We start from the raw sequence: 24,458 nt of genomic DNA, 5'->3' as shown, positions 1-24,458 counted from the left end.
TTAACAAATCTTGCCAAACCCTAAGGAAAAAGAAAAAACAAAACACTTCGACCATGGTCACTCTGCTGTCTGCTGCTTCTCCTACCTCTTCCTAATACATCAGAACAGTGCAGTGGCTACTGTTGCTGGTCATGTGGGCTGTGCAGCAGGGTTTCCTTGCAAAATGTTAGTAACCATATAAAACAGAATGGGTGCTCCCTCCACCAAACAGCAAAGTGTGCACTGGGACCCAGAAAGCTTACTCATGTTCCTTTTGCCTTTCCAGGCCTAGAGTCCCTACGGGATAGTGCCCATTCTACCCCAGTGCGTTCTTCCTCCCATGGGGACACCTTCCTGCCTCACGTGAGAAGCAGCCGGGCAGACAGCAATGAGCGAGTCGCTGTGATTGCAGACGAAGCCTACAGCCCTGCAGACAGTGTGCTGCCCACCCCTGTGGCCGAGCACAGTCTGGAGCTGATGCTGCTTTCCCGGCAGATCAATGGGGCCACCTGCAGCATCGAAGAGGAGAAGGAGTCTGAGGCCAGCACTCCAACTGCTGCAGAGGTGGAAGCCCTTGGGGGAGAGCTGAGGGCCCTGTGTCAGGGGCACGGCAGGCCAGAGGAGGAACAGGTGAATAAGTTTGTTTTAAGTGTCCTCCGTTTGCTCCTTGTGACCATGGGACTCCTCTTTGTTTTGCTCCTCCTCCTGATCATCCTTACCGAGTCTGACCTTGACATTGCCTTTTTCCGCGATATCCGCCAGACCCCCGAGTTTGAACAATTCCACTATCAATACTTTTGTCCCCTCAGGCGATGGTTTGCCTGCAAAATCCGCTCAGTGGTGAGCCTGCTCATTGACACCTGAGAAGGCATGACTCCTCCCAATAACTAGCCAGGCGGACCAAGGAGCCCGGCTACCCATTCCCAGCAATGGGACCCATCGCGGAACCATCGGCACATGTACCAAGTCCTCCTCTCATGACTCAAAGTCCACAGCCTAGGAGGGTCATTTCCCAGAAGAAAAAAAGGATAGGCTCATGCCCTGTCTAAACAAACTGGGAAAACTCATTTCCTTCAGAGGTTCTTTCAAGAAAGGCTCAGCGACTCTGTTTCTCATCCTTCCAATTTGCAGGATAATTTTTGGTTTTGAATTTTGATTTTTCATAGATGTATATTATTTTCAAAGTATCAAATAAAAATTTATTTTACTATAACTGATTATTGCAGTAGTGTCACCTAGCAGATGGGACACTAGTTCAAGTCTAGAGAGTTGTCTTCTATATTCTGCAGGAGCTTTCCTCCTGGACTCCAGTAGACTCATCAGTGCAGCCTCCGTAGGGCAGGCCAGGTTTCTGGACAATGGGAACTATCTAGGTTTTCTTGCCAGACAGAAATTTTTAAAAACTAAACATCCATGTAGAATGATTAAATGGAAAGTTGCTTCTTATGATGGTCTGAGTTGGATTTTCTTTTCCTTTTGTTTTTTTTCAAATCTGAGCAGAGTGGGCATCTGAAGGGACCACCGCTACAGCAGAAGCAGCAGCAGGGGTGGGGTAAGTCTGTCCCCTTAGACTAGATCCTAGTGGGCATCACCATGAGTTTTGTACAATGAACTTATTAGACTTCTGTGATTTTTTTTTTTTCCTGAAGAACCTCAAGACTTTTATAGTGCTCCAGAGATGTTAGTTGAATTCAGTGGTGCCAGAGATAGGACTATCAGAAATGTTGGACAAAGTGTAGTTAACAGAAACCAGAGCCAAGGTACCTGAGAAACTATTGAGATTAAGAGAGAAGTACCTATTTTGTACAACCTCCCCACCCTCAAAAAAAAAAAAAAAACTATTTTAATTTATATTTTAACAACAAATGTTATTTTCTTATCAATTCATATTTTGTTTTTACTTTATGGATTAAGAAACTAGAGCCTGATGAACTAAACGATGCAAGAAAGAAACTGATCCTGAGAATGAAAAGCTTCAGAAAATAGAATTCCAAGATCAACAAACAGCCTTGGAAGGGACCAGGAAAAGAATCTCTTTAAATAGGCAAACTAAAAGATGCCTACAAAAGAAAAGAAGGTGAATGTGGCCGAGACCAACACTTAGATGTAGAAATACTGCCCCCTAGGGTCATCCTCTGCATCAGGAAAATAAAAATTGTAGGAAAGCATTTGCCATCCTTGCTGAGGGAAGCATGCAAAAGCACAGCATGTGAAGGGTGAGTGTGGGGGTCCAAGGCCCAAGCTCTGCAGCTCTAAACAACCACTCAAAGATCTTGTTTTCATCTCAGGGAGAGATTTCTAAGTCATCTGGGGCCTGAGGACTCATTTAAGGATGGTCAGTAGATATATTCCTGGGACCCACACAACAGTAGAGCAGCTGCTAACATCCTATGATGTTGGGCGGCCCAAATGCAGAACAGAATGAGTCACTTGTAGATTTTCTCTCCCCTAGTTTGTCCCCTGAAATAACAGAATCATGTCCATGTACAGAGTATAACAGCTGTGGAATTAACAGGGGGCATGGGACAGGGGGAGTGGATTGTGTAATTGTAAATGCCCTTTCATCTAGACCAAGGGTTGGCAAACTTCTTCAGTAAAGTGCCGGGTAGTATTTATTTTTATTTTGGTTTTGTGGGCCATACTCTGTGGCAACTACTCAACTCTGCCGTTATAGCACAAAAACAGCCATCCACAAAGTGTGGCTGTGCTCCAATAAAAGTTTATTTATAAAAATAGACAATGAGCTGAATTTGGACCACAGGCCATAATTTGCCAACCCTGATCTAGACAATAATCTCCTTACAGTATGTTAGCAGAAAGAGGGCCAGCTCTGCTCCCATTCCTGACTTGCTACAGATCCAGGACCATTTCCCAGTGGAGGCACTGGGTTGCTTGTTTAAAGGGTGCTTGACCAACCAGCAAAGAGGTATCTGATGCCAAGATGAGCAAGATCAAGAGCTAAAATGCTAAAACTCGGCCAGAATCTAAGAATGGAAGAGGAATGTCTGATCATTTCCATACCAGCAACAATTTGGGCAGAATTACAAACATCTATATTTACCAAGTGACAAGACAAACTGAGGGAGATTCTAGTAAAAATTTGGGATCACTTAGAACCAATTAGCCACTGCCACTTATCATCTACACAGGAAAGGCTTTATTTGGTGTAAGACTGAAGTGAAAAGTAGACTTGGAGATGAAAAGGCTGTCAGGAGATAGGGGGCTGGTTTTAACCTGGGTATCTACTGTCTTATGCAACATAGCAGATTATCTTTTAGTGTAGTGTTCCTACCTCAGTCTGTAGAATATGGTGTTTCTATGCAGTGAGTGATAGCCTTGACACTGACCTTTCATATTCATGTTAAAGAAAGATGCAGTATTCCATTTCCTGGTATGTTACTTGTGTCTAGAGTTCTAACAATACAAAAGCCCATACCACTTCCAACAGCGAACAGTTCTGTTCGCTCTCTGAACAGAACTTTTGGATTACTTTTTTCCAGGGCTTACCCCAGAAAATACAGATAGTAAAGTTTCCTTCGATTTGCTTTTCAAATAGTGCTTGAATAACAAACCTTCTTTGTTGGTGACTAGTCTTTTTTGGTATCTCCCCATCATTAAACATTGTTCAAATTTTTAACCTGGTTTTACTGTGTTCCACTATGTCTCCCATTTTCTCTCAAAATTAGTTTGATCTCACTGTAGGGAAAAAAAAAAAACGGTTTCCATAGCTTCATCCATCAGAGGAAATAAAACTCTTACTAAAGAATAGTGTACTGCATCTTTAAGCAGTAGAAGGTAAACTACCTGCAAATGTGAATTTCTTAGTTTCATTAAGAAGTATAGTTGTTAACCTTTCGTGTGCCAAAAATTCTAAGTTACATTTTCCTTCAAAGCAATGTACTTTTTTCTACATATGCAGTATGTATAGTTAGCATAAAATCATTGGTGCCATGAAAATTATTTTTAAACTTAAATAAATATTTAAATATCATGGAAGAGTGGACTCTTTTTTTAACTTACAGCTTGTCTCACTTTTTCCTCCTTAAAGTTACCAATGTGTAGATAAAAAGATGATTTATACAGCTGACTACTGTTCATGACTAGAATCTTGGCTTATATCCATCTATTATCCTTGTCCCTCCACCCAAATCAATACTATTAAGAACTCAGAAGCTGTAATAATGAAATGATTTTAGAGATGATTTATACAATTACTCCATTATAGAGCTTATCACCAAGAAACAAGTCCCCACTCACTATTCTTCCTTCCCTCCTGCATTGCCTCAAGAAGACAGAACTCTATTAAGTGAAATTATACAAAATAGCACAGTTTATGAAACTAAAATGGCGAAAGAAACCACAAAAGTGAGAAACATCAAGAATTTGCTAACATTTATTGCAGAAACCAGGCAATTACCACCAAGTACTCAAAGCTTAAATGATGGTACTAATTTCAACGAGAGTATTTTTCAATATCTTAAAAAAAGAGCAATTCTCACAGAAGTATCCGCTTTGGAACATGTGAAATGAAGTAGTATAGAAAAGGGAAAGGAAGCCTAAAGGCTTCATTTACTATCTCCAGGGCAGTTTAACAGAAGTCAACCTCATTTAGCTTTACTTTCCATTTCATAAATTAATTTTCCATTTCATTTACCAATTCCTGTTCCTATCATCAAGAAAATAGAGAACTCGTTACTTATAAACACAACCTACTTAATAAACTAGGCCTCAAAATTAGACTTAGCCTCTAATTACAGAGAAGGAAACTACATCACTTTATTTCTGATATACAATTTAAGAAGATATTTCCTCTTAGAATTCAAACCTTCCAAAAAAAATTCAAACATACTGCTGAAAACTATTTACAACTGTCTTTCAGTAGTACTTTGGCAATGAAGGGCAGTGAAAAAAGTCAGATAGGTGGTATCACACAGTTAATGTCACTGAGTTGCTACTCTTCCAACAACAAACTCATTCATATTGCCCTAACTTCTGAAAAAAAAAATTTATGATAAAATGCCAAAAGTGGTTTTCCATAACATTTCCCCCAATATGAATTAGGAATGAAGGCATTCGTTTAACAGTCTAATGAATCTCTAGAGAATTTAAAGACAGGGACAGATAAGGGTGTCTGGGACCTTCTAACGCAGGAACTTTCACTTCTTTAACCATGACCCACAATAGTTACCACAGTAATAAGAGACATATGTTTTACATCAAAATATACATATGCATATACACTTACATATATGTATGCACTATAAGTTTCACAAAACAACACTTATTCTGCTTATTCTATACTATTTCTTTCCTTTTCCCTTTTTTAAAGACTGGTCGTGGCTAACTTGATTTCATGTGGATAGCTACAAACCACAATCTGAAGAACACTGGTCTGAAGGCAATCTCACACTGGATTACAAGGGTCAGGCAGATCCAAACCGTTCCTAGAACCTCTAGAATTCTTTGGCTATGTCTCAGGCGCCATCAAAAGGAGGTAAAAGGGTCCGCACACAAAGACCCAGGCCCCTACCCAAGTGAACTAACACTTCTCAACAATTATCTTGGGATTTCACATAAGATTTAATTAAAGGCAGGGGGAGAAAAGAGTTCTCCATTAAAAAAATTAAGTTTCAAAATCACAAAGTTAGATGACTTTTCAGGATCCCTTCCAGTGTATGAGTCTAGAAATATTTACACCAAACTATAAAATAAACCACAAATCCAAACATCACTACAGAATCAAAACCATATCATTAAACGAAAAAAAAATGCTTAATACTGATCATTCAAAGCTTTGTAATTTATACTGTTAGAGTTTCTCAACATACTAAAAGTACTGAAGGCATCACAGCCTCCCCTCAAATTCTTTCCCAACCTACAGAAACAATTTAAAAGGCTTCTCCCTTACTAAACATGTAAGTATGTAACTGTGTACATTCTGCTCACAGTTCTTATTAATAAAACAATTTTATATTCACTAAATAGAACATATTAAAAACAGACCAAGCCACATGAGTTATTAGGCTCCTTAGTGATTAATTTGAACAAACTGGTGTTGCTAAACCAAATATTCAGCAACCTTCTTAACTCATAAAAACATGTACCTTCCCACTGGAATTACCTCCAGCCAAAATATACCGAGTTGGGTGCATAGCATTGATGGAACACACAGAGACAAGGCATTCTCCACCAAAAAACGAATGCACCTGCTTTCCTGTCTCATGGAAGATTTCTACCCGTCGTGGATGAGCCATGCTGCCAACTATGATACAGTCTTCTTGTTTAGGGTCCCACACAGCCTGGAATCTAGTCAGCCATCGCCCAGTGATGGTGTTATGCCTAGTGAAAAAAAAAATTGTTTTAAAGGATAGTTTTAAATAACTCAAGGTAGCAATGGGCAGAGGGTAAAAGCATTGCTCCTAAATGCTGGTTTTCTCTGCCAAGTTTCTTCTCTTAAGTTACTAAGTTATCATTAGTCTAGTCTCATCCTTCATATACAAAAAAATCAGGACAAAGAGGCTGTCTTCTGCACTTCTGTATGTCCAGTGCCAAGTATAGTGGTTGTGCTCAGTGGATGGTCACTGTCTATTAAAATAGCACCTTTTGGGACATCTGGGTGCTCAGTGGTTGAGCGTCTGCCTTTGGCTCAGGTTGTGATCCCAGAGTTCTGGGATCGAGTCCTGTATCAGGCTCCTCGCAGAATGCCTACTTTTCCCTCTGCCTATGTCTCTGCCTCTGTCTCTCATGAATAAATAAATAAAATATTTTTTAAAAATAGCACCTTTTTTAGTCACTAATTCCTAGCTCAATGGAATCCTTGCCCTCCCTTTTATTACACATACAAAATAGAAGAAACCCTAGAAGAAATACATAATCTAGGTTATTAGAATGTATAATCTATTTTAATAGAATGTATAATCTCGTATTTGTATTCCCTTGATAACCAAACCCTGAAATCATTTTATATTCCACATAACTTTAAAGTAAAAAATACATTTGGGGCTCAAAGAAGAAATCACAAGGGAAATCAGAAAATATTTAACAAATGAAAAATGAAACATAACATACCAAAATGTATAGGAAGCTATGAAAACAACAGAGGGAAATTTATAGCAGTGAACACTAAAAAAGAAAGATCTTGAGGCACCTGGATAGCTCAGTCAGTTAAGTGTCTGACTTTTGATTTTGGCTCAAGTCATGATCTCAGGGTGGTAAGAAGGAGTCCCATGTCAGATTCTGCCTCAGCAGGGAGCCTGCTTCTCTCCTCACCCTCCTTCTGCTCCTCCACTCACTCACACTTGCTCTCTAAAATGAATAAATCTTTAAAAAAATTTTTTAAAGATCTCAAAATCAACATACTACATACACCTCAAGGAACTACAAAAACCAACTAAACCAAAATTTAGCAGAAGAAAGGAAATAAACATTAGAGCAGAGCTAAATGAAATGGAAAATAGAAAAACAATAGAAAAAAGTTTTGCTTTTTTTTTTTTTAAAGGTTTTATTTATTCATGAGAGACACAGAGAGAGAGGCAGAGATACAGGCATAGGGAGAAGCAGGCTCCATGCAGGGAGCCCAACATGGGACTCGATTCCGGGTATCCAGTGTCATGCCCTAGGCCAAAGGTGGCACTAAACTGCTGAGCCACCTGGGCTGCCCAAAAACAGTTGTTTTTTATGAGATCAACAAAACTGACAAACCCTCATCCAGTTAAGAAACAAGGAGGAAAAAAAGAAAAAAGAAAACGCAAGTAAAAAATCAGAAATGAAAAAGGGAGCATTATAATTTATGTCACAAAAATATAACGGATTATAAGAGAACAGTATAAACAATTATATGCCAACAGATTTGTTAACCCAGAAGAAATTGATAAATCCTCAGAAACATACAACTTACCAAAACTGAATCATGAGGAAATAGAAAATCTAAATAGTCGTATAACTAATTAGTAAGGGGATTAAAACAGCAGTCAAAAAACTCTCAAAAAAAGAAAAGCTCAGGATCAGATGGCTTCACTGGAGAATTCTACCCCAAATTTAAAGAATTAACCTAGGGACACCTGGGCGCCCAATCAGTTAAGCATCCAACTCTTGATTTCAGCTCAGGTCATAATCTCAGTGTTGTGAGACTAAGCCCCACATCACGCTCTACTTAGGGAGTAGTAAAATTTATTTAAGATTCTCTCTCTCGTTCTCCCTCTCCCTCTCCCCCCATTCTGTCTCTCTCCCCCTAAATAAATAAATAACACCAGTGCTCATCAAACTCTTCCAAACAACTGAGGAGAAGGGAACACTTGCAAACTTGAGACCAGCACTACTCTAATATAAAAATCAGACAAGGACTCTACAAGAAAATAAAATGTCAGACTAATATCCCTAATGGATACTGATGCAAAAATCCTCAACAAAATACTAACAAAATGAATTCAATAACAAATTTAAAGGATTAAACACCATTACCAAGTTATATCTATCCCTGGAATTCAAGGATGTTTCAACTTACAAAACTTAATTGATATAATATACCACATTAATAAAATGAAGGACAAAACCATATGATCATCTCATTTGATGCAGAAAAGTCATTTGATGAAATTAATACCCTTTCATGATAAAAACATTCAATGAACTAGAACAGAAGGAAACTATCTCAAAATAATAAAGGCCATATATGAAAAGCCCATAACTAACATCATACTCAATTGTTAAAGACAAAGCTTTTCCTCAAAGATCAGGGAAAAGGCAAGGATGCCCATTCTTACCATTTCTATCCAACATACTACTGGAAATCTGGAAGGACTGATCTAAATTCCAGGTGTTCATAAATGCACAGGTAGCCAGATCCTACATGTGAGGCACCACCATGACACCAACAAGAATTTGATAAGGAGGACATTCTGAACAGTCACATGAAAATCAACTGGACAAGAAAAAGAAATAACAGGACTATATAAAACTCAAAAATTCTGAGCACCAAAGGAAACAATTACTACAGCGAAAGGCAACCTACAAAATAATAGAAAATATTTGCAAATCATATATTCAATATATGGTTCATATAAGGAACTCCTACAACTCTACACAAAAATGACCCAATTCAAAAGTGGGCAAGACTCGAATAGAGAGTTCTACAAAGAAGATAGATAAATGGCCAAAAAGCATATGAAAAATGTTTGACGCCACTAATCATTAGAGAAATGCAAATCAAAACCACAATGCGATATTACCTCACACCTATTTAAATAATCACTAATTAGGGGCAGCCTGGGTGGCTCAGCGCTTTAGTGCCACCTTCAGCCCAGGGCCTGATCCCAGAGACCCGGGATCAAGTCCCACATCAGGCTCCCTGCATGGAGCCTGCTTCTCCCTCTGCCTGCGTCTCTGCCTCTCTCTCTCTGTCTCTCATGAATAAATAAAATCTTTTTAAAAATCACCAATTAAAGAGCAGAATGATGAACATAAAAAGAAATTAGAGGGGCACCTGGGTGGTTCGGTCGGTTAAGCACCCGACTCTTGATCTCAGCTCAGGTCTTGATCTCAGGGTTGTGAGTTCAAGCCCCACAATGGAAAAAAACAACACATTTAAGGGCAGCCCGGGTGGTTCAGCGGTTTACCTATGCCTTCGCCTTGGGGCCTGATCCTAGAGACCCGGGATCAGGTCCCGCATTGGGCTCCCTGCATGGAGCCTGCTTCTCCCTCTGCCCGTGTCTCTGCCTCTCTCTCTCTCTCTGTGTGTCTCTCATGAATAAATAAATAAAATCTTCCTTAAAAAAAAAAAAAAATTAGAAACCTGGTGTGCTACTGGTAGGAATGTAAAATGGTGCAGCCACTACAGAAAAACAATATGGAGGTTCCTCAAAAAATTTAAAAATTCCTCTGGGTATATATCCAAAGGAATTCGAAGCAGGATCTTGAAGAGATATTTACACACCCATGTTCACTGCAGCATTATTTACAATAGCAAAGAAGTAGAAACAACCCAAATGACCATCAACAGATGAATGGATAAAGAAAATGTGGTATTTACACACAATGGATTATTATGAAGTCTTAAAAATGGAGGAGAGCCTGTCACATGCTAAAACATAAGTGAACACTGAAGACACCATGTCAAACAAAATAAGCTAGTCACAGAATGCCAAATATTGTGATTCCACTCACTTCAAGTATCTGAAGTAGTTAAAATCACAGATATGTAAAGTAGAAAGATTGTTGCCAAGGTCTGGAAGGGAGAGAGAAGGAAGAATCAATGGTTAATGGACATAAAGTTTGAAAAAGGAAATGAAGATGGAAAAATTCATAAGAAGCAAACACACTTAAATGTATCCTCCATAACTATAAAATGGATTAAGAAACAATCAACATATATTGCACCCTCTGTTCCCAACTTCATAAATACTGATAAAGAGGGATGTCTAGGAAGAAAGCACTGACTAAAGTTGGTTGCAAAATATATACATTAAAAGTAGCAAATGCAAAAAGAAGGTAACCAGAGAAAGTAAATGGTAAGTTAGGGAAACCCTTTAAGTCCACAACAAATAGGTACAAACAAAAGAGCTTTAGATGGCCTCAATCTTCCTTAATAAAAGAACATGAGTAATTCAGGATGAAATAAAGTCCTTCACCTTAGCCAAAAATAACCACCCCAACTGCAAAGAACAGCCACGAGTAAAAAAGATTGAACGTCTTTAAAGATACAGGGAACATGGAAGCAAGAATCCTTCTTGACGGGATAGAAACTAGCAACCTGGGACACTTAAATAATGCAATACAAAAATTCAGACCTACTACATCTCTTTGACAATCAGATGTCTAATGCATGCACTCCAATATACAGCTAATAATCAATTCAGGGTCTACATTATTCAGCATATAGAAACCTACCTGATGGTAGTGAGCAGAGGAATCTCAGAGGATATACAGCTGCTGTCAAAGATTCTGCAAAACAAAGATCAAGAACAAGTTAATACTCTTTTTACTGCTTCTTAAAAATTTTCTGAAAGAGTATCAGTGTATTTAACATATTTTTCATTGGTTCATGACATTAAATATCAGTGCTATTTTAAAATATATAAGGTCAGGCTTTAATAAACTTCAGCTCATACATTTAACAAAAATTATAAGAAATACTGTAAAATTCAGTACTTTATAGTTTGGTGTAGAAATAACTTATTTAAACACTATTACCCCAAATTTAAAATGCACATTATAAAGTGATAATCTGGATTCTATATTCAGATTCACAGTAATATAGATCGTTTAAGAGAGATGTGATCTGAAAATGCACAAATAACCTAAAACATATTATGTACATATCATGTGCAATTTCCCCATGAAACTCATTAGTTGAGGGACTGAACAGTGTCATTCCAAATGTTACCAAGACTATGACTAACCAGCAACCAAGGGGAGGAGTTCTTATTGGGTAGCTCAAAAAGTCCAGAAGCCTCCACCAGGTACCCTAGCAAAAAGAAACTAACCACATCACACCACCTCCTCCTTCTTGGCACCTATAACTTATTGCCTAATTATAGTAATAGAAAGCCAAGTCACTAACAGCTATTATAAACTCTGCAGTGCAAATGAATAAGCAGGGTTACAATAGGTAGCTTTTGAGACAAAGCAAACTGTATGGGTAGAAAGGGGACACTGGGCTGCCCCTGCCTGGTGACTAAATCTCTTAATGCACCCACCTGGTAATGCTCATAGATTTTACTAGAAACTAACTGGACACCTGTCACAAACTGAAGACCATGCTTTTCCCAATGGAAAATGACAAATGCTGGGATGCCTGGGTGGCTCAGCAGTTGAGTGTCTGCCTTCAGCTCAGGGTATGATCCCAGTCCAGGGATCAAGTCCCACATCAGGCTCCCTGTGAGGAGCCTGCTTCTCCCTCTGTGTCTTTGCCTCTCTTTATATGTCCCTCATGAATAAAAAAATAAAATCTTTAAAAAAATAAATAAAAAATAAATGACAAATGCTTACTATGCTAAGCAAAATCAGGGATTATAGAACAAAGTAATTTCCTTTGTGGTTACATAACATTCCCCATATTTTTTATTGTCATAATTTTCTTTTTTTGGTTCAATTGGTTTGTATTACATTTTTAAAGCCATTTTTAGGAAGTAGCTATAGAAAGGTACCAAAACTAAAACCATAAAACTATATCCAGCGGTTTGTACAGAAGCCCTATTATTGCTATCTTTTCTGCCTGCCCATGGCCTGGGGCTGTGTAATTTCTACTCAGCGCTTCACATATAGGATAGATCCCATTATCCCCAACCTAAGAGTTTGTCACTATTCTAAAATCATCTTTCTTCCAATATATCACAAGGCTGATTTTACTGAGACTTCTGGGATCATTCAGTGCTGAAAGGGAAGCCTAACATCTAAACCCTAAAGTAGCTACAGACCTTCCCTGCCAATCTCAAGGAAGTTTCCAGACCTAAAAACTGCTGAAAAACCATTAAATATAGGTTATTTATTTGTCCAGGGACAGAAATGGCTACAAAGCATAATACTAGCAATTTAATAGGGAGCAGTAGTAAACAAAGCTACTGGTTTACTGACACAATAGCTACAGATTGTTAACACATTTCTATCTCACCAATTTACCTCAGTTTACAATCAGCACATGTGGTCACTACTTTGTTACCAGTAAGAGGTGAAAAATAGGCAGAAGCTATGCTCTTTGTGTGTTCAGTCAAAGAAATCAAAGGCTGGCTTCCTCTGGGATTCAAGTGCCTTGTATCATAAATATGAGTATCCCTGTAAAAGGAGGAATAATTCAGTGTTGCCACAGTACATGTAGTAAGCAGCTCTTGAATAGTGCTGAACATAGATGCTCAAATACTCATTACATTGAAGAAGACTCTGACCTGTAATAATTTTACAAACACTATATAGTTAAAAAAATGAAATATCAGAAAAATCCCATACTACAGATTATATATGAAACCAGTGGGTAAAGAGAAACAAGATTCTAGTTGGTTTTCTCATCTGAGAAAAAAATAAACACAGGCCAAGTTCTAGGTCACATATACTTTTCTTTTTTTTACAAGTTTTCTTCTCAAATGACTAGAATTAAATGCATATGGGGGTGCCCTCATGGCTCAGTGGGTTAGGCGTCTGCCTTCGGTCCAGGTCCTGGGGTCCAGTCCCACATTGGGCTCCCTGCTCAGCAGAAGTCTGCTTTTCCCTCTCCCTCTGTCCCTCCTCCCTGCTTGTGCTCTCTTTCAAAATAAAATAAAATAAAATAAAATCTTAAAAAGAAAAAAGTAAATGCATATGATACCAAGGAAAACAAAAATGCTTTTCTTTTGATACTTTCACTACTTATTAAAGGTAAAAGCATCTTTTTTATTTTTTTCAAAAGAAACTCTCTTTTAAAAAAAAATCACACTCAATAAAACCTCAATTGGTATGGAAAGAAGTTATTTAGCTATATGGGTATCACAAAAGTTAAATGTCTTTGACATCCAAACTACAATAGTAGTCCTTCAGGGAACTTGTGTGGCTCAGTCTGTTAAATGTCCAACTCTTGGTTTCAGCTCAGGTCATGATCTCAGAGTCCTGGGATCAAGCCCCAGCATCAGGGTCTGTCTCAGCGGGCAGTCTGCTTGAGGATTCTCTCTCTCTCCCCCATCTCTCTGCCCCTCTAGGTACTTGCATTCTCTCTCTCTAAAATAAATAAATGAATCTTTAAAACTTAAATAAAAAAAACAGTATTCCTAATTTTGAAAGACTTAAATCACAAAACTTTATTAAGAACATACCTCAATCCTGCAGTGATAAAATACTGTCTATGCACTGGGTGGACATGAACAGTTCTTATTTTTCTCAAAGAAGAATTGATAAGTTTCTCATAAGAAGTTCCAGGTGTCCGTCTATCTACCAGTGATATATTTCCATTCCAGTGTCCTACTATTAAAGTGGAGGCATCTTCTCCCAAGAAGTCAAAAGAGGAAAAGCTACTTCTTTCATCTCTATATACCTAAGGATATAAATAACAACCAACGCATAAATTCTTTGGTAAAAAGTTATAAAGCACTTTACCTAATAATATCATTTATCCTCCCATCATCATGCAGAAAGCACAGAGCAAAATGATCATCCATTTTATAGAGATGGAAACTAAGACACTGATCAGCTACGAGAGTACTCAAAACAATCAAATGGCTGATCCACTCATGTCAGGGTTACATGCCAAATCTCTTAAACCCAATCAACCTCAGTTGCAGATCTATTCTGTGTCACTTAATAAGAAATGAACTAAATCTGAATACTACCCAACTGAAATACCTTAAAATACCAAGTAATTTTGCCAACCAAATCCAAAAAAACATGGCCATATGGCCATATCATTTACTCATGGTGGAAGTATAAATAAATAAATAACAAAAACAGTCATTATTTCTGACTAGTCAGAGTACACCTATTAAAATATTTAATGCCTGTACCCTCTAACCCAATAATTTATCTAAGATATATATAAAGATGCCTACTGAAAGACTGCCTGTAATAGGAACACCTGGGTGCCTCAGTGGTTGAGCATCTGCCTTCGGCTCGGGTCTTTGATCCCGGGGTCCTGGGATCAGTCCCGCATTGGGCTCTCCACAGTGAGCCTGCTTCTCCCTCTGCATATGTCTCTGTCTCTCTGTGTCTCTCATGAATAAATAAAATATTTTTTAAAAATAGCAATACAAAGCAACCTAAATGTTCACCAAAAGAGGCCTGTTTAAATAAATGATGGTACATCTCAACTTTGAAATGCCATGCACTGCTAAAAAGAATGAGGTAAATTTATACTACAATCTGTCCATACTACTAAGGGGAAAAAAGCAAGTTGCAAAAAAGTATGTATATGTATGAATCCATTATTGCAAAGGAAAAAAATCTACATCTGTATGCTTATAAGTGTATGTGTACTTTTTGGAAGTATACTTAGCCACAATTCTTAACACTGAATCACTAATTGCTGATTTTTACTTTTAATAAAAAGCTGCATATACTATTACAAACTGAGATTAACAAATTAATATACCAAAGGCATCACAACCCATGTACATCCAAAAAAGCTCCAAATGAAACCAGAAGTATTCAGTCAGTATATTACAATGGTTAAGTGCAGAAGCTTAATTGCAGTGGAGTCAGACCAAAGTGAAAAATCTAGCACTGCCATTTATGTCCCTGAGCAAGCCAACAAACCTCTTTACCTCAGTTTTCTCAAATGTTAAGTGGGGATAACATTATTTCATAGTGTGTGATAAGGCTTACCAATATATATAAAGCACTCTTAGATAATACCTAACACAAGGTAATTCTTCAATCAGTAGTATCAGGGGCACATTACTTACACATGCAACATTATGGATGACTCTTAGTAATATTATGCTAGGTGAAATAAGCAAGACATAAAAAACTCCATGCCACATGATTCCATTTATTTGACATTCTGGAGCAGATAAAATTATAGGAACAGTAATCATATCAGTGGTTGTCAGGCACTGTGGGAAGGGGAGGGGACTGACTACAAAGGGTCACAAGGTGATTTTTTTCAGGTGACAGTAATTTACTATATCTTGATTGTGGTGGCAGTTGCATAGGTGTAGACAATTTGTTAAAACTCATAGAACCATACGCTTAAAAGAATAAATTTTACTGTATATAATTTATACTTCAATAAATCTAACTTTAAATATAAAAGTGGAGAAATCTTACAACTCAATACTAAAAAGATAACCCAATTAAAAATTAGGCAAAAAATCCAACATTTAGAGAAATCAACAGTTCTCTAAACAAATACAAATGACCAATAAGTAGATGAAAAGACACTAAACATCATTAATCATTAGGGAAATGAGGATCCAAACCATAATGACATAAGACTTCATACTCACTAGGATGGCTATAGTCACCAACAAGAAGTACTGGCAAGGGTGTGGAAAAATTGGAATATTCATATATTGTGAATGAGTATGTAAAATGGTGAAGCCACTTCGGAAAACAGTTTGGTAGTTCCTCAAACTACTAAACACAGAGTTACCATATGATCAAACAACTCCACTGCTAGGTATATATATACCCAAAAGAAATGAAAGTGTATGTTCAAACAAAACTTGTACATCAATGTCCATAATGATATTATTTTCAATAGTAAAAAATGGAAACAACCCAAATGTTCATCAACTAATGAACGGATGAGTAAAATGTGATATGTCTGTATAGTGAAATATTATTCATCCATAAAAAGGAATGAAGTAATGACATATTCTGCAACATGGATGAATCTTGAAAACATTGTTATGTAAAAGAATGAAGTCACAAAAGACTACAAATTATGTGATTCCATTTATATGAAATGTCCAGAACAGGTACATACTGCCTGGAAGGCTCAGTTGGTTGAGATGCTAACTCTTGATTTTGGCTCAGATCATGATCTAGGGTTCCTGGGATCGAGCCCTGCATCAAGCTCTGCACTCAGCACAGTGTCTGTTTCAGGATTCTCTCTCTTCCTTTGCCTCTGCCACCTCCCTCTACTCACTTGCACACTCCCTCTTGAATAAATAAATCTTAAAAAAAAGACAAATATACACCTAACATCACCCTCAATGGTGAAAATTGAGTTTTTCCTTTAAGATCGGGAACAATGCAAAGATGTGCACTCTCACCAGTTTTATTCAACATAGTACTGGAAGTCCTCATCCAAGAATCAGATAAAAAAAATTATAAAAGGCATCCAAATCGGTAAGGAAAATGTAAAACTGTCTCTGCATATGACATGATACTATACATAGAAAACCCTAAAGACTCTAACAAAAAGCTATTAGATATAAAAAATGAATTCAGGAAAGTTGTAGGATACAAAATTAATGTTATACTTTATAATAACAAAGTAGCAGAATAAGAAATTAAGAAAACAATTCCGTTTACAATTGCACCAAAAAGGGGTGCCTGGAAGTGCAGTTGGTTAAGTATCTGACTCTTGGTTTCAGCTCAAGTTGTGATCTCAGGTTCATAAGATCGAGCCCTACACATCAGGCTCCATGCTCAGTGCAGAGCCTGCTTGAGACTTTCTCTCCCTCTCCCTCTGTCCTTGACCGAACTCTCTCTCTCTCTCAAATAATATTTTTAAAAATCTACCAAAAAGAATAGGAATAAATGTAACCAACAACATAAAAGACCTGTATTCTGAAAGCTATAAAACAATGATTAAAAAAATTGAAGATAACACAAATGGAAAGATACACCATACTCACAGATTGAAAAAAACGATACTGTTAAAATATCCATACTACTCAAAGCAATCTATAGATTCAATGCAATTCCTATCAACAAATATATCAATAGCATTTTTCACAGAGCTAGTACTAGTAATCCTAATATTTATATGGAACCATAAGAGAACCCGAATAGGCAAAGCAATCTTGAGAAAGAACAAATATGGAGGGGGAAGTCTGGGTGACTCAGCAGTTGAGCGCCTCCCTGCTGCCCAGGGGCGTGATCCTGGAAGTCCCACATTGGGCTCCCTGCATGGAGCCTGCTTCTCCCTCTGCCTGTGTCTCTGCGTCTCTCTCTCTGTGTTTCTCATGAGTAAATAAATAAAATCTTAAAAAAAAAAAACCTAATTAATCAATTAAAAATGAATTCAAGACCTAAATGTGAGATCTGAAACCATACAACTCCAAAAAAGAAAACATAGGCAGTAATCTCTGACACCAGACTTACCAGCGTTTTTCTAGATATGTCTCCTAAGGTAAGGGAAGAAGAGCAAAAATCAACTATTACAACTACATTAAAATAGAAAAGTTTTGTAAGCAAAGGAAACCATCAAAAAAATGAAAAGAAAACCTAGGGCAGCCCTGGTGGCCCAGCGGTTTAGCGCCGCCTTCAGCTCAGGGTGTGACCCTGGAGACCTGGGATAGGAGTCCGTCGGGCTCCCTGCATGGAGCCTGCTCTCCCTTTGCCTGTGTCTCTGCCTCTCTCTCTCTGTGCCTCTCATGAACAAATAAATAAAATCATTAAAAAAAAGAAAAAAAGAAAGAAAGAAAACCTACTAAATGGGACAAGATATTTGCAAATGATATATTTGATAAGGGTAATATCCCTTATATATATAAAATGAATATATAAAGAACTTATACAACTGAACACCAAAAAAAATCCCCAAGTAATCCAATTAAAAAAATGAGCAGAGAACATGAACATTTTTCCAAAGACATGGAGATAGCCAACAGATATATGAAAAGATGCTCAATATCACTAATTATCAGGAAAATGCAAATCAAAATTACGATGAGATCTCACCTTACACCTGTTAGAATAACTACTATCAAAAAAGACAAGAAATAACTAATATTGGCAAAGATGTGGAGAAATAGGAACCCTTGTGCACTGCTGGGCTTGTGGGAATGTAAATTAGTATAGCCACCTTAGAAAACAGTATAGAGGTTCCTCAAAAAACTAAAGTCAGAAAAACCATACAATGCAGTAATTCCACTAATATTTACCAAAAGAAAATGAAAACACTAAATTAAAAAGATATATGTACCCTTAAGTTCACTGCAGTATTACTTACAACAGTGAAGATATGCAAGCAACCTAAATATCCATTGATAGATGAATGGATAAAGAAGATGTGTGTGTGTGTGTGTGTGTGTGTGTGTGTGTTTATGCAATGGGATATTAGTCACAAAAAAAGAATGAGATCGTGCCTTTTGTGACAATATACATGGACCTAAAGGACATTTTGTTAAGTGAGGTTAAGTCAGAGAAAGACAAATAGCTTATGATTTCACTTAGATGGAATCTAAAAAACAAATAAATAAAAAAAGCAGAAACAGACTCTTAAATACAGAGAACGAACTGGTGGTTGCCAGAGGGATTCGCAGGAATGGGGGGAAACGGGCAAAATGAATGTAGGGGAATGGCAGATACAGGCTTCCAGTATTAGAATGAATATGGGAATAAAAAAGGATAAAACAAATAGCATAGAGAATATAGTCCATGGTATTATAATAGCATTGCATGGTGACAGATGGTAGCTATACTTATGGTGAACACAACATAATGTATAGAGTTGCTGAATCACTATCTAGTACACCTGAAACTAATGTAACATTGTGTATCAACTATACTTCAGTAAAATATAGTAATACAAAATAAAGCTTTCTGCACAAATTAAAAAGTAATGAGAGCAAACATTTAATGTGTCTGGCTGCATTCATTCTAACCACTTTATCTGCCTTAAGTCATTTAATCCTGTGATAAGGTTATCACGAGGTAGGTACTATTACTATCCCATTTTACAACTAACTTATCATGAGATAGGTACCATTACTATCCCATTTTACAGCTAAGGAAATTGAGGGACAAAGAGGTTAAATAACTTCCAAGGTCACACAAGTAGTTACAGAAGGCCTGTGATTCAAACTTAAGCAGTGTAGTTCTAAAGTTCCTATTTTATACCACTTCACTCATTCTGACTGGTATAATAATCATTCATATAGCATTTCAAAGAATCCAGAATATCATCTCAATCAATATGAAACATATTAATATTTACCTCTTCAAAAATAGCCCTTGAAAAATCCCCACAGCGTAATGTGCCATCATAGCTCAGTGACAATATGTGAGCCGGATTGGCAGGTGAGAAGTAAAGACAGCTAACTGGCTGACTGTGGGGCTGAAAAACATAAACTCCATCTTCTTTTGACTGGTGAGTCTGTAAGAGAGTCGGGGGTGGGGAGAGAAACAAAAACTAGTGAAAAGTAGAACACTTTCTGTGATTAAACTATTTATGTCTGTATTACATTCAATCTTTTCTTAGTCTCATTCAGAAAATCAGAACTAAAAACTTTATATTATCATCAAATTATTTTTTCTGATTTTCAATTCAATAATATTGTCACATTTAACAGTTTCCAGCTTTTCACAACTAGCAAACTAGTTTTTTCATAGTGCAGAAGGAAAAAAATTACTATTATGAAATCCTCAGGAAATGAGAAATCTACTCTTTATTTGATATACAGCATAATTCCCCTACTACTAAAAACAGTATCAACACCATTAACACTTTGTTTCCTCAGCATGAGTCTATAAATCAGTCTAAGCACAATTTTCATAAGGTATTTGGTCCTGACACAAAGTGATAATTTAAAAAAAAAAAACAAAGTGATAATTTAAAAAAGATTTTATCCCTGGGGCTCCTGAGTGACTCAGTTGGTTAAGCGATTCTTGATTTCAGCTCACGTCTTGATCTCAGTGTCATGAGTTCAAGCTCCATATTGGGCTCCACGCTGGGCATGAAGACTACTTAACAAAAAAATGTATCCCCTAAATACACCATGAAAGTGCATGTATTTCAATTCCACATTAATATTGTACTACTTCTAGGGATTATCCTTTCCACAACTGGATTACCAATTCCAAAATCATCACTTCTCAGATCTGGATAAGCTATATTCCTATGCCATATGTCATATTATGAACCCGAGTAACTATCATCTCCAAATCTGGCTTTTGGTTTTTCTTTTTCTTTTTTTTAATTTTATTTATTTATTCATGGGGGGGGGGCGGGCATGCTCCTTGCTGAACCACCCAGGTGTCCCTCCAAATCTGGCTTAATCTGCTCTGAAATACTCAAGCATTTTTGTTTTCTTCTTTTTTATTTTAAATTTAAACAAGAGTTTTTTAAAGGGAAAAGAAGGGAAAAAATTAAAATCATATACATTCCTCCTCCTACCCAGAGTTAACCACTGTTAATATCTTCACATACTTGTGTATTGAATTTATTTTTTAGTAAAACTAAACTCTCCGTTGTTACAAAAAAAAATTAAATACAGAAATGCAGAAAGACAATTATTAAAAATCACCCCAAATGCAAATTTAAATCCTAAAATTATCAAGATACTAAGGTATTATTATAGATATCTTTATATGTACTTTTACAGATAGAATGACACAGAAGAAATTTAGAAAAAAAAAAAGACCACACTATATATGCCATTTTTAATAGTATTAAATTTAACTACACTTCGGGACACCTGGGCGGTTCAGTGGTTGGGCCTCTGCCTTCAGCTCAAGGCATGATCCTGAGGTCCTGGGATCAAGTCCCACAACAGGCTCCCCGCAGGGAGCCTGCTTCTCCCTCTGCCTGTGTCTCTGCCTCTCTCTATATCTCTCTCATGAATGAATGAATGAATAAAACTTAAATAAAAAACTACACTTCAATGGGATGCCTAGGTGGCTCAATCAGTTAAACGTCTGCCTTCAGTTCAGGTCACGATCCCAGAGTCCTGGGATCAAGCCCCATGTCAGGCTCCCTGCTTCTCCCTCTCCTCCCCTGCTCATGCTGTCTCACTACCTCTGTCTCTCTCAAATACATTTTTTTTTTATTTTAACTATGAGGGGGATCCCTGGGTGGCTCAGCAGTTTGGCACCTGCCTTTGGCCCAGGGCATGATCCTGGAGTCCCAGGATTGAGTTCCACGTTGGGCTTCCTGCATGGAGCCTGCTTCTCCTCTATCTGTCTCTGCCTCTCTTTCTCTCTGTGTCTTTTTTTTTTTTTAATTTTTATTTATTTATGATAGTCACAGAGAGAGAGAGAGAGAGAGGCAGAGACACAGGCAGAGGGAGAAGCAGGCTCCATGCACCGGGAGCCCGACGTGGGATTCGATCCCGGGTCTCCAGGATCACGCCCTGGGCCAAAGGCAGGTGCTAAACCGCTGCGCCACCCAGGGATCCCTCTCTGTGTCTTTCATGAATAAATAAATAAAATCTTTAAAAAAAAATTTTAACTATGAGGTAATTTTTGAAGTTCAAGTACAGCTGACCCTTGTACAACATGGAGATTAAGGGCACCAACTCACCATGCAGTTGAAAATCCATGTGTAACTTCTGACTACCCAAAAACTTAACTACTAATATCCTGTTGACCAAAATCCTTAATAATAACATAAACAATTAGCACATTTTTGTACATTATCCATATTATATACTGTACTTTTACAATAGAGTAACAGAGTAAGCTAGAGAAAATAAATATTAATAAAATCATAAGGAAAACAAGATACACTTTACAGTACTGCATTGTGTTTTTAATACCATAAGTTTACAAGATAATCATCAGTCAGTACCTGTCAAAATTGTCTTATATGATACAAAACACTAGAGATATTACATATATTACTACTACTAAACATCAAAAATGAAAACATAATGTGAAAAAGAAATTCATATTTACTGACAGGTATAACAACTCATGTATTGATAATAAAGTGGCACCAATACTGCTTTATGATAGCCTAGTGTAATCAATACAATAGCTTCATAGTAGCCTAGCCTATACACTAATGAATGAATCCCTATAAAATTTTTATAGGGTACCATATTAGTCATATCCACAATGCAGTACTGAAACACTATTACATTTTTTTAAAAAACCACTTACTTGTGATGATAGACTGATATAAAGTTTCTTCAATTATAAGAGAGAAAGTATACTGTAGGACAATGTAATTCTTTGAAAGCAAAATTATAAAACAGTAAGAAAGCTAAAGCATTATTAATTTTATATTTAATATTACTCACCTTATGCCTATGTAAGGATAGGCTATCTACTTCCATACAATTCTTGCATATCCTGTCCTACACAATGACTACTTAGGCAATGAGGATAATGACACAAATGTCTCATATATTTCTTGCTATATAGTTACTAAATTTTCACATGTAGGCAGACACATATACCAGATATAAATTTATTAACTGTACAGCAGGATGATTATTTACTAAGTGGAATGTTTCATTCCAAAGGTCTTTGTCCTCACTGGCTGAGGATAATAAGGGCTGGGGCTTGCTGTCTCAGGAGTGACAGCAGCAGAGGAGATGGAGAAGGCAGAAGGGGAGGCAGAAGAAACAGGCACAGTAAGTGTAACTTTATGGAGTACATCATAATTTCTGTCTTTTTGTTTTTTCATTTCTCTAAAAATGTTTCTATCCATATAATACCAATCCTTCTTCCACCATTTGCTTTAGTTGCAGTGCCCATACCTAGAAAGGTACACGTCATAAAAGAAATCAAAAGCAGTCTTAAATAATCAGAATGTTTCTGCCAGATTGTCTAATGTCAATTTTTCTAACACTGCTTCATCATCTGGCATCATCAGAAGCATTCCTCTCCATCAAGCACTCTTAATTCCTCTGGTGGGGAGTCTCTTAGCTCTTGAATTCCTCTAAGATATCCTGAAACCCTTCATCCCCACCATTTTTTTTTTGCTATAATCACAATCTCTTTCATGATTTCCTTGTCTCTGTCATAAATCCTGTGAAGCCATGTACAACACCTGGACAGTTTTCTCCAGCAGGAATTTATTCTCCCAGGCCTGATTGCTTTCATGGCTTTTTCTAGAACAACAATGGCATCTTCAATGGTGTTATCTTTCCAGACTTGCATGATGTTTTCTCTACTGAGGTTCTCTTCCATCTCATTGACAACCTTTTCTATAGCATATCATGTGCAATAAGCCTTAAAAGTCCTTAATGACCACCTGATCTGAAGGCTGAAGTAGGGACACCATGTTTGGAGGCAACACTTTCAGGCCTTCAGTGTTGAACTCATGGGGTTCTGGATAGCCAGGGGCATTCTTTTGTTTTATTTTTTTTTTAATTTATTTATGATAGGCACACAGAGAGAGAGAGAGAGAGAGGCAGAGACACAGGCAGAGGGAGAAGCAGGCTCCATGCACCGGGAGCCCGACGTGGGATTCGATCCCGGATCTCCAGGATCGCGCCCTGGGCCAAAGGCAGGCGCTAAACCACTGTGCCACCCAGGGATCCCGGCTTTTCTCAATTTTGTAAACACCAAAAGCAATCCATGCAGAATTATATCTACAGTGAATAGAATTCAGCATCCATTTGTGACTCATAAAAAAAAAAAAATGAATGGGATCATCCTAAGCAGACCCCTGAGAAGATATTTTCCAGCTTGGAAACTTTATTTTAAACATAATTAGAGGGACACCTGGATGGCTCAGTCAGTTAAGTGTCTGCCTTCGGTCAGGTCATGATCCCAGAGTCCTGGGATGGAGCCCCATGTCAGGTTCCCAGCTCAGTTGGGAATCTGCTTCTCCCTCTCCCTCTGCCTTCTCCACTTGTGCACACACGCACTCTAATTAATTAAATTAACTAATTAATTAATTCTTTTTAAAGATTAACATAGTTAGAAAACCGAGAACTTCATGTGATCTTTTCATATATATGTTTAAAAGTTTAACAGTTTCCTGGCAATTAACTTATGCTCAGATGACTAAAAATATTCAAATTAAAAATGTTAAAGTTCTAGAAAGCCAACTAAAATTTCTCGATTTCTAAAATTTGAAAGCACAAAGTACAAAACTATAAATCTCAAGTAACATCTAAAAACACATGGCTCTAAGTTCTTCTCCTGTATATTGTTTCAGTCAAACTTTATTATCTTCA

At 37.3% G+C, this 24,458-nt stretch overlaps 2 protein-coding genes across 10 annotated transcripts in view; one reads left to right on the top strand and one right to left on the bottom strand.

Annotated features, from left to right (window-relative positions):
* Positions 1-3,970, top strand: part of FRMD5 (FERM domain containing 5) — a 310,956-nt gene extending 306,986 nt beyond the window's left edge. For 4 of the 7 annotated variants that reach the window (XM_072809617.1, XM_072809615.1, XM_072809621.1 and 1 more), the window contains one exon: positions 266-3,970. In XM_072809617.1, the coding sequence (XP_072665718.1) occupies positions 266-843 (578 nt within the window). In that variant the 3' untranslated portion in view covers positions 844-3,970. The remainder of the gene's footprint in view (positions 1-265) is intronic. The other 3 variants (XM_072809619.1, XM_072809618.1, XM_072809620.1) reach the window with 3 other exon arrangements.
* Positions 3,971-4,356: 386 nt separating this feature from the next.
* The window catches only part of WDR76 (WD repeat domain 76), a 52,170-nt gene continuing 32,068 nt past the window's right edge, over positions 4,357-24,458 (bottom strand). For all 3 annotated transcript variants that reach the window (XM_072809614.1, XM_072809612.1, XM_072809611.1), the window contains 5 exons: positions 19,544-19,702; positions 13,755-13,972; positions 12,595-12,747; positions 10,864-10,917; positions 4,357-6,318 (listed from right to left, as the gene is read on the bottom strand). In XM_072809614.1, coding sequence (XP_072665715.1) covers positions 6,063-6,318; positions 10,864-10,917; positions 12,595-12,747; positions 13,755-13,972; positions 19,544-19,702 — 840 coding nt within the window. In that variant the 3' untranslated portion in view covers positions 4,357-6,062. The remainder of the gene's footprint in view (positions 6,319-10,863; positions 10,918-12,594; positions 12,748-13,754; positions 13,973-19,543; positions 19,703-24,458) is intronic.

Source organism: Canis lupus, chromosome 32, assembly GCF_048164855.1.
Source record: "Canis lupus baileyi chromosome 32, mCanLup2.hap1, whole genome shotgun sequence".
Classification (NCBI taxonomy): Eukaryota; Metazoa; Chordata; class Mammalia; order Carnivora; family Canidae; genus Canis; species Canis lupus.
Note: the sequence above shows the minus strand (reverse complement) of the source record. Positions and strands in the feature narration are given on the sequence as shown.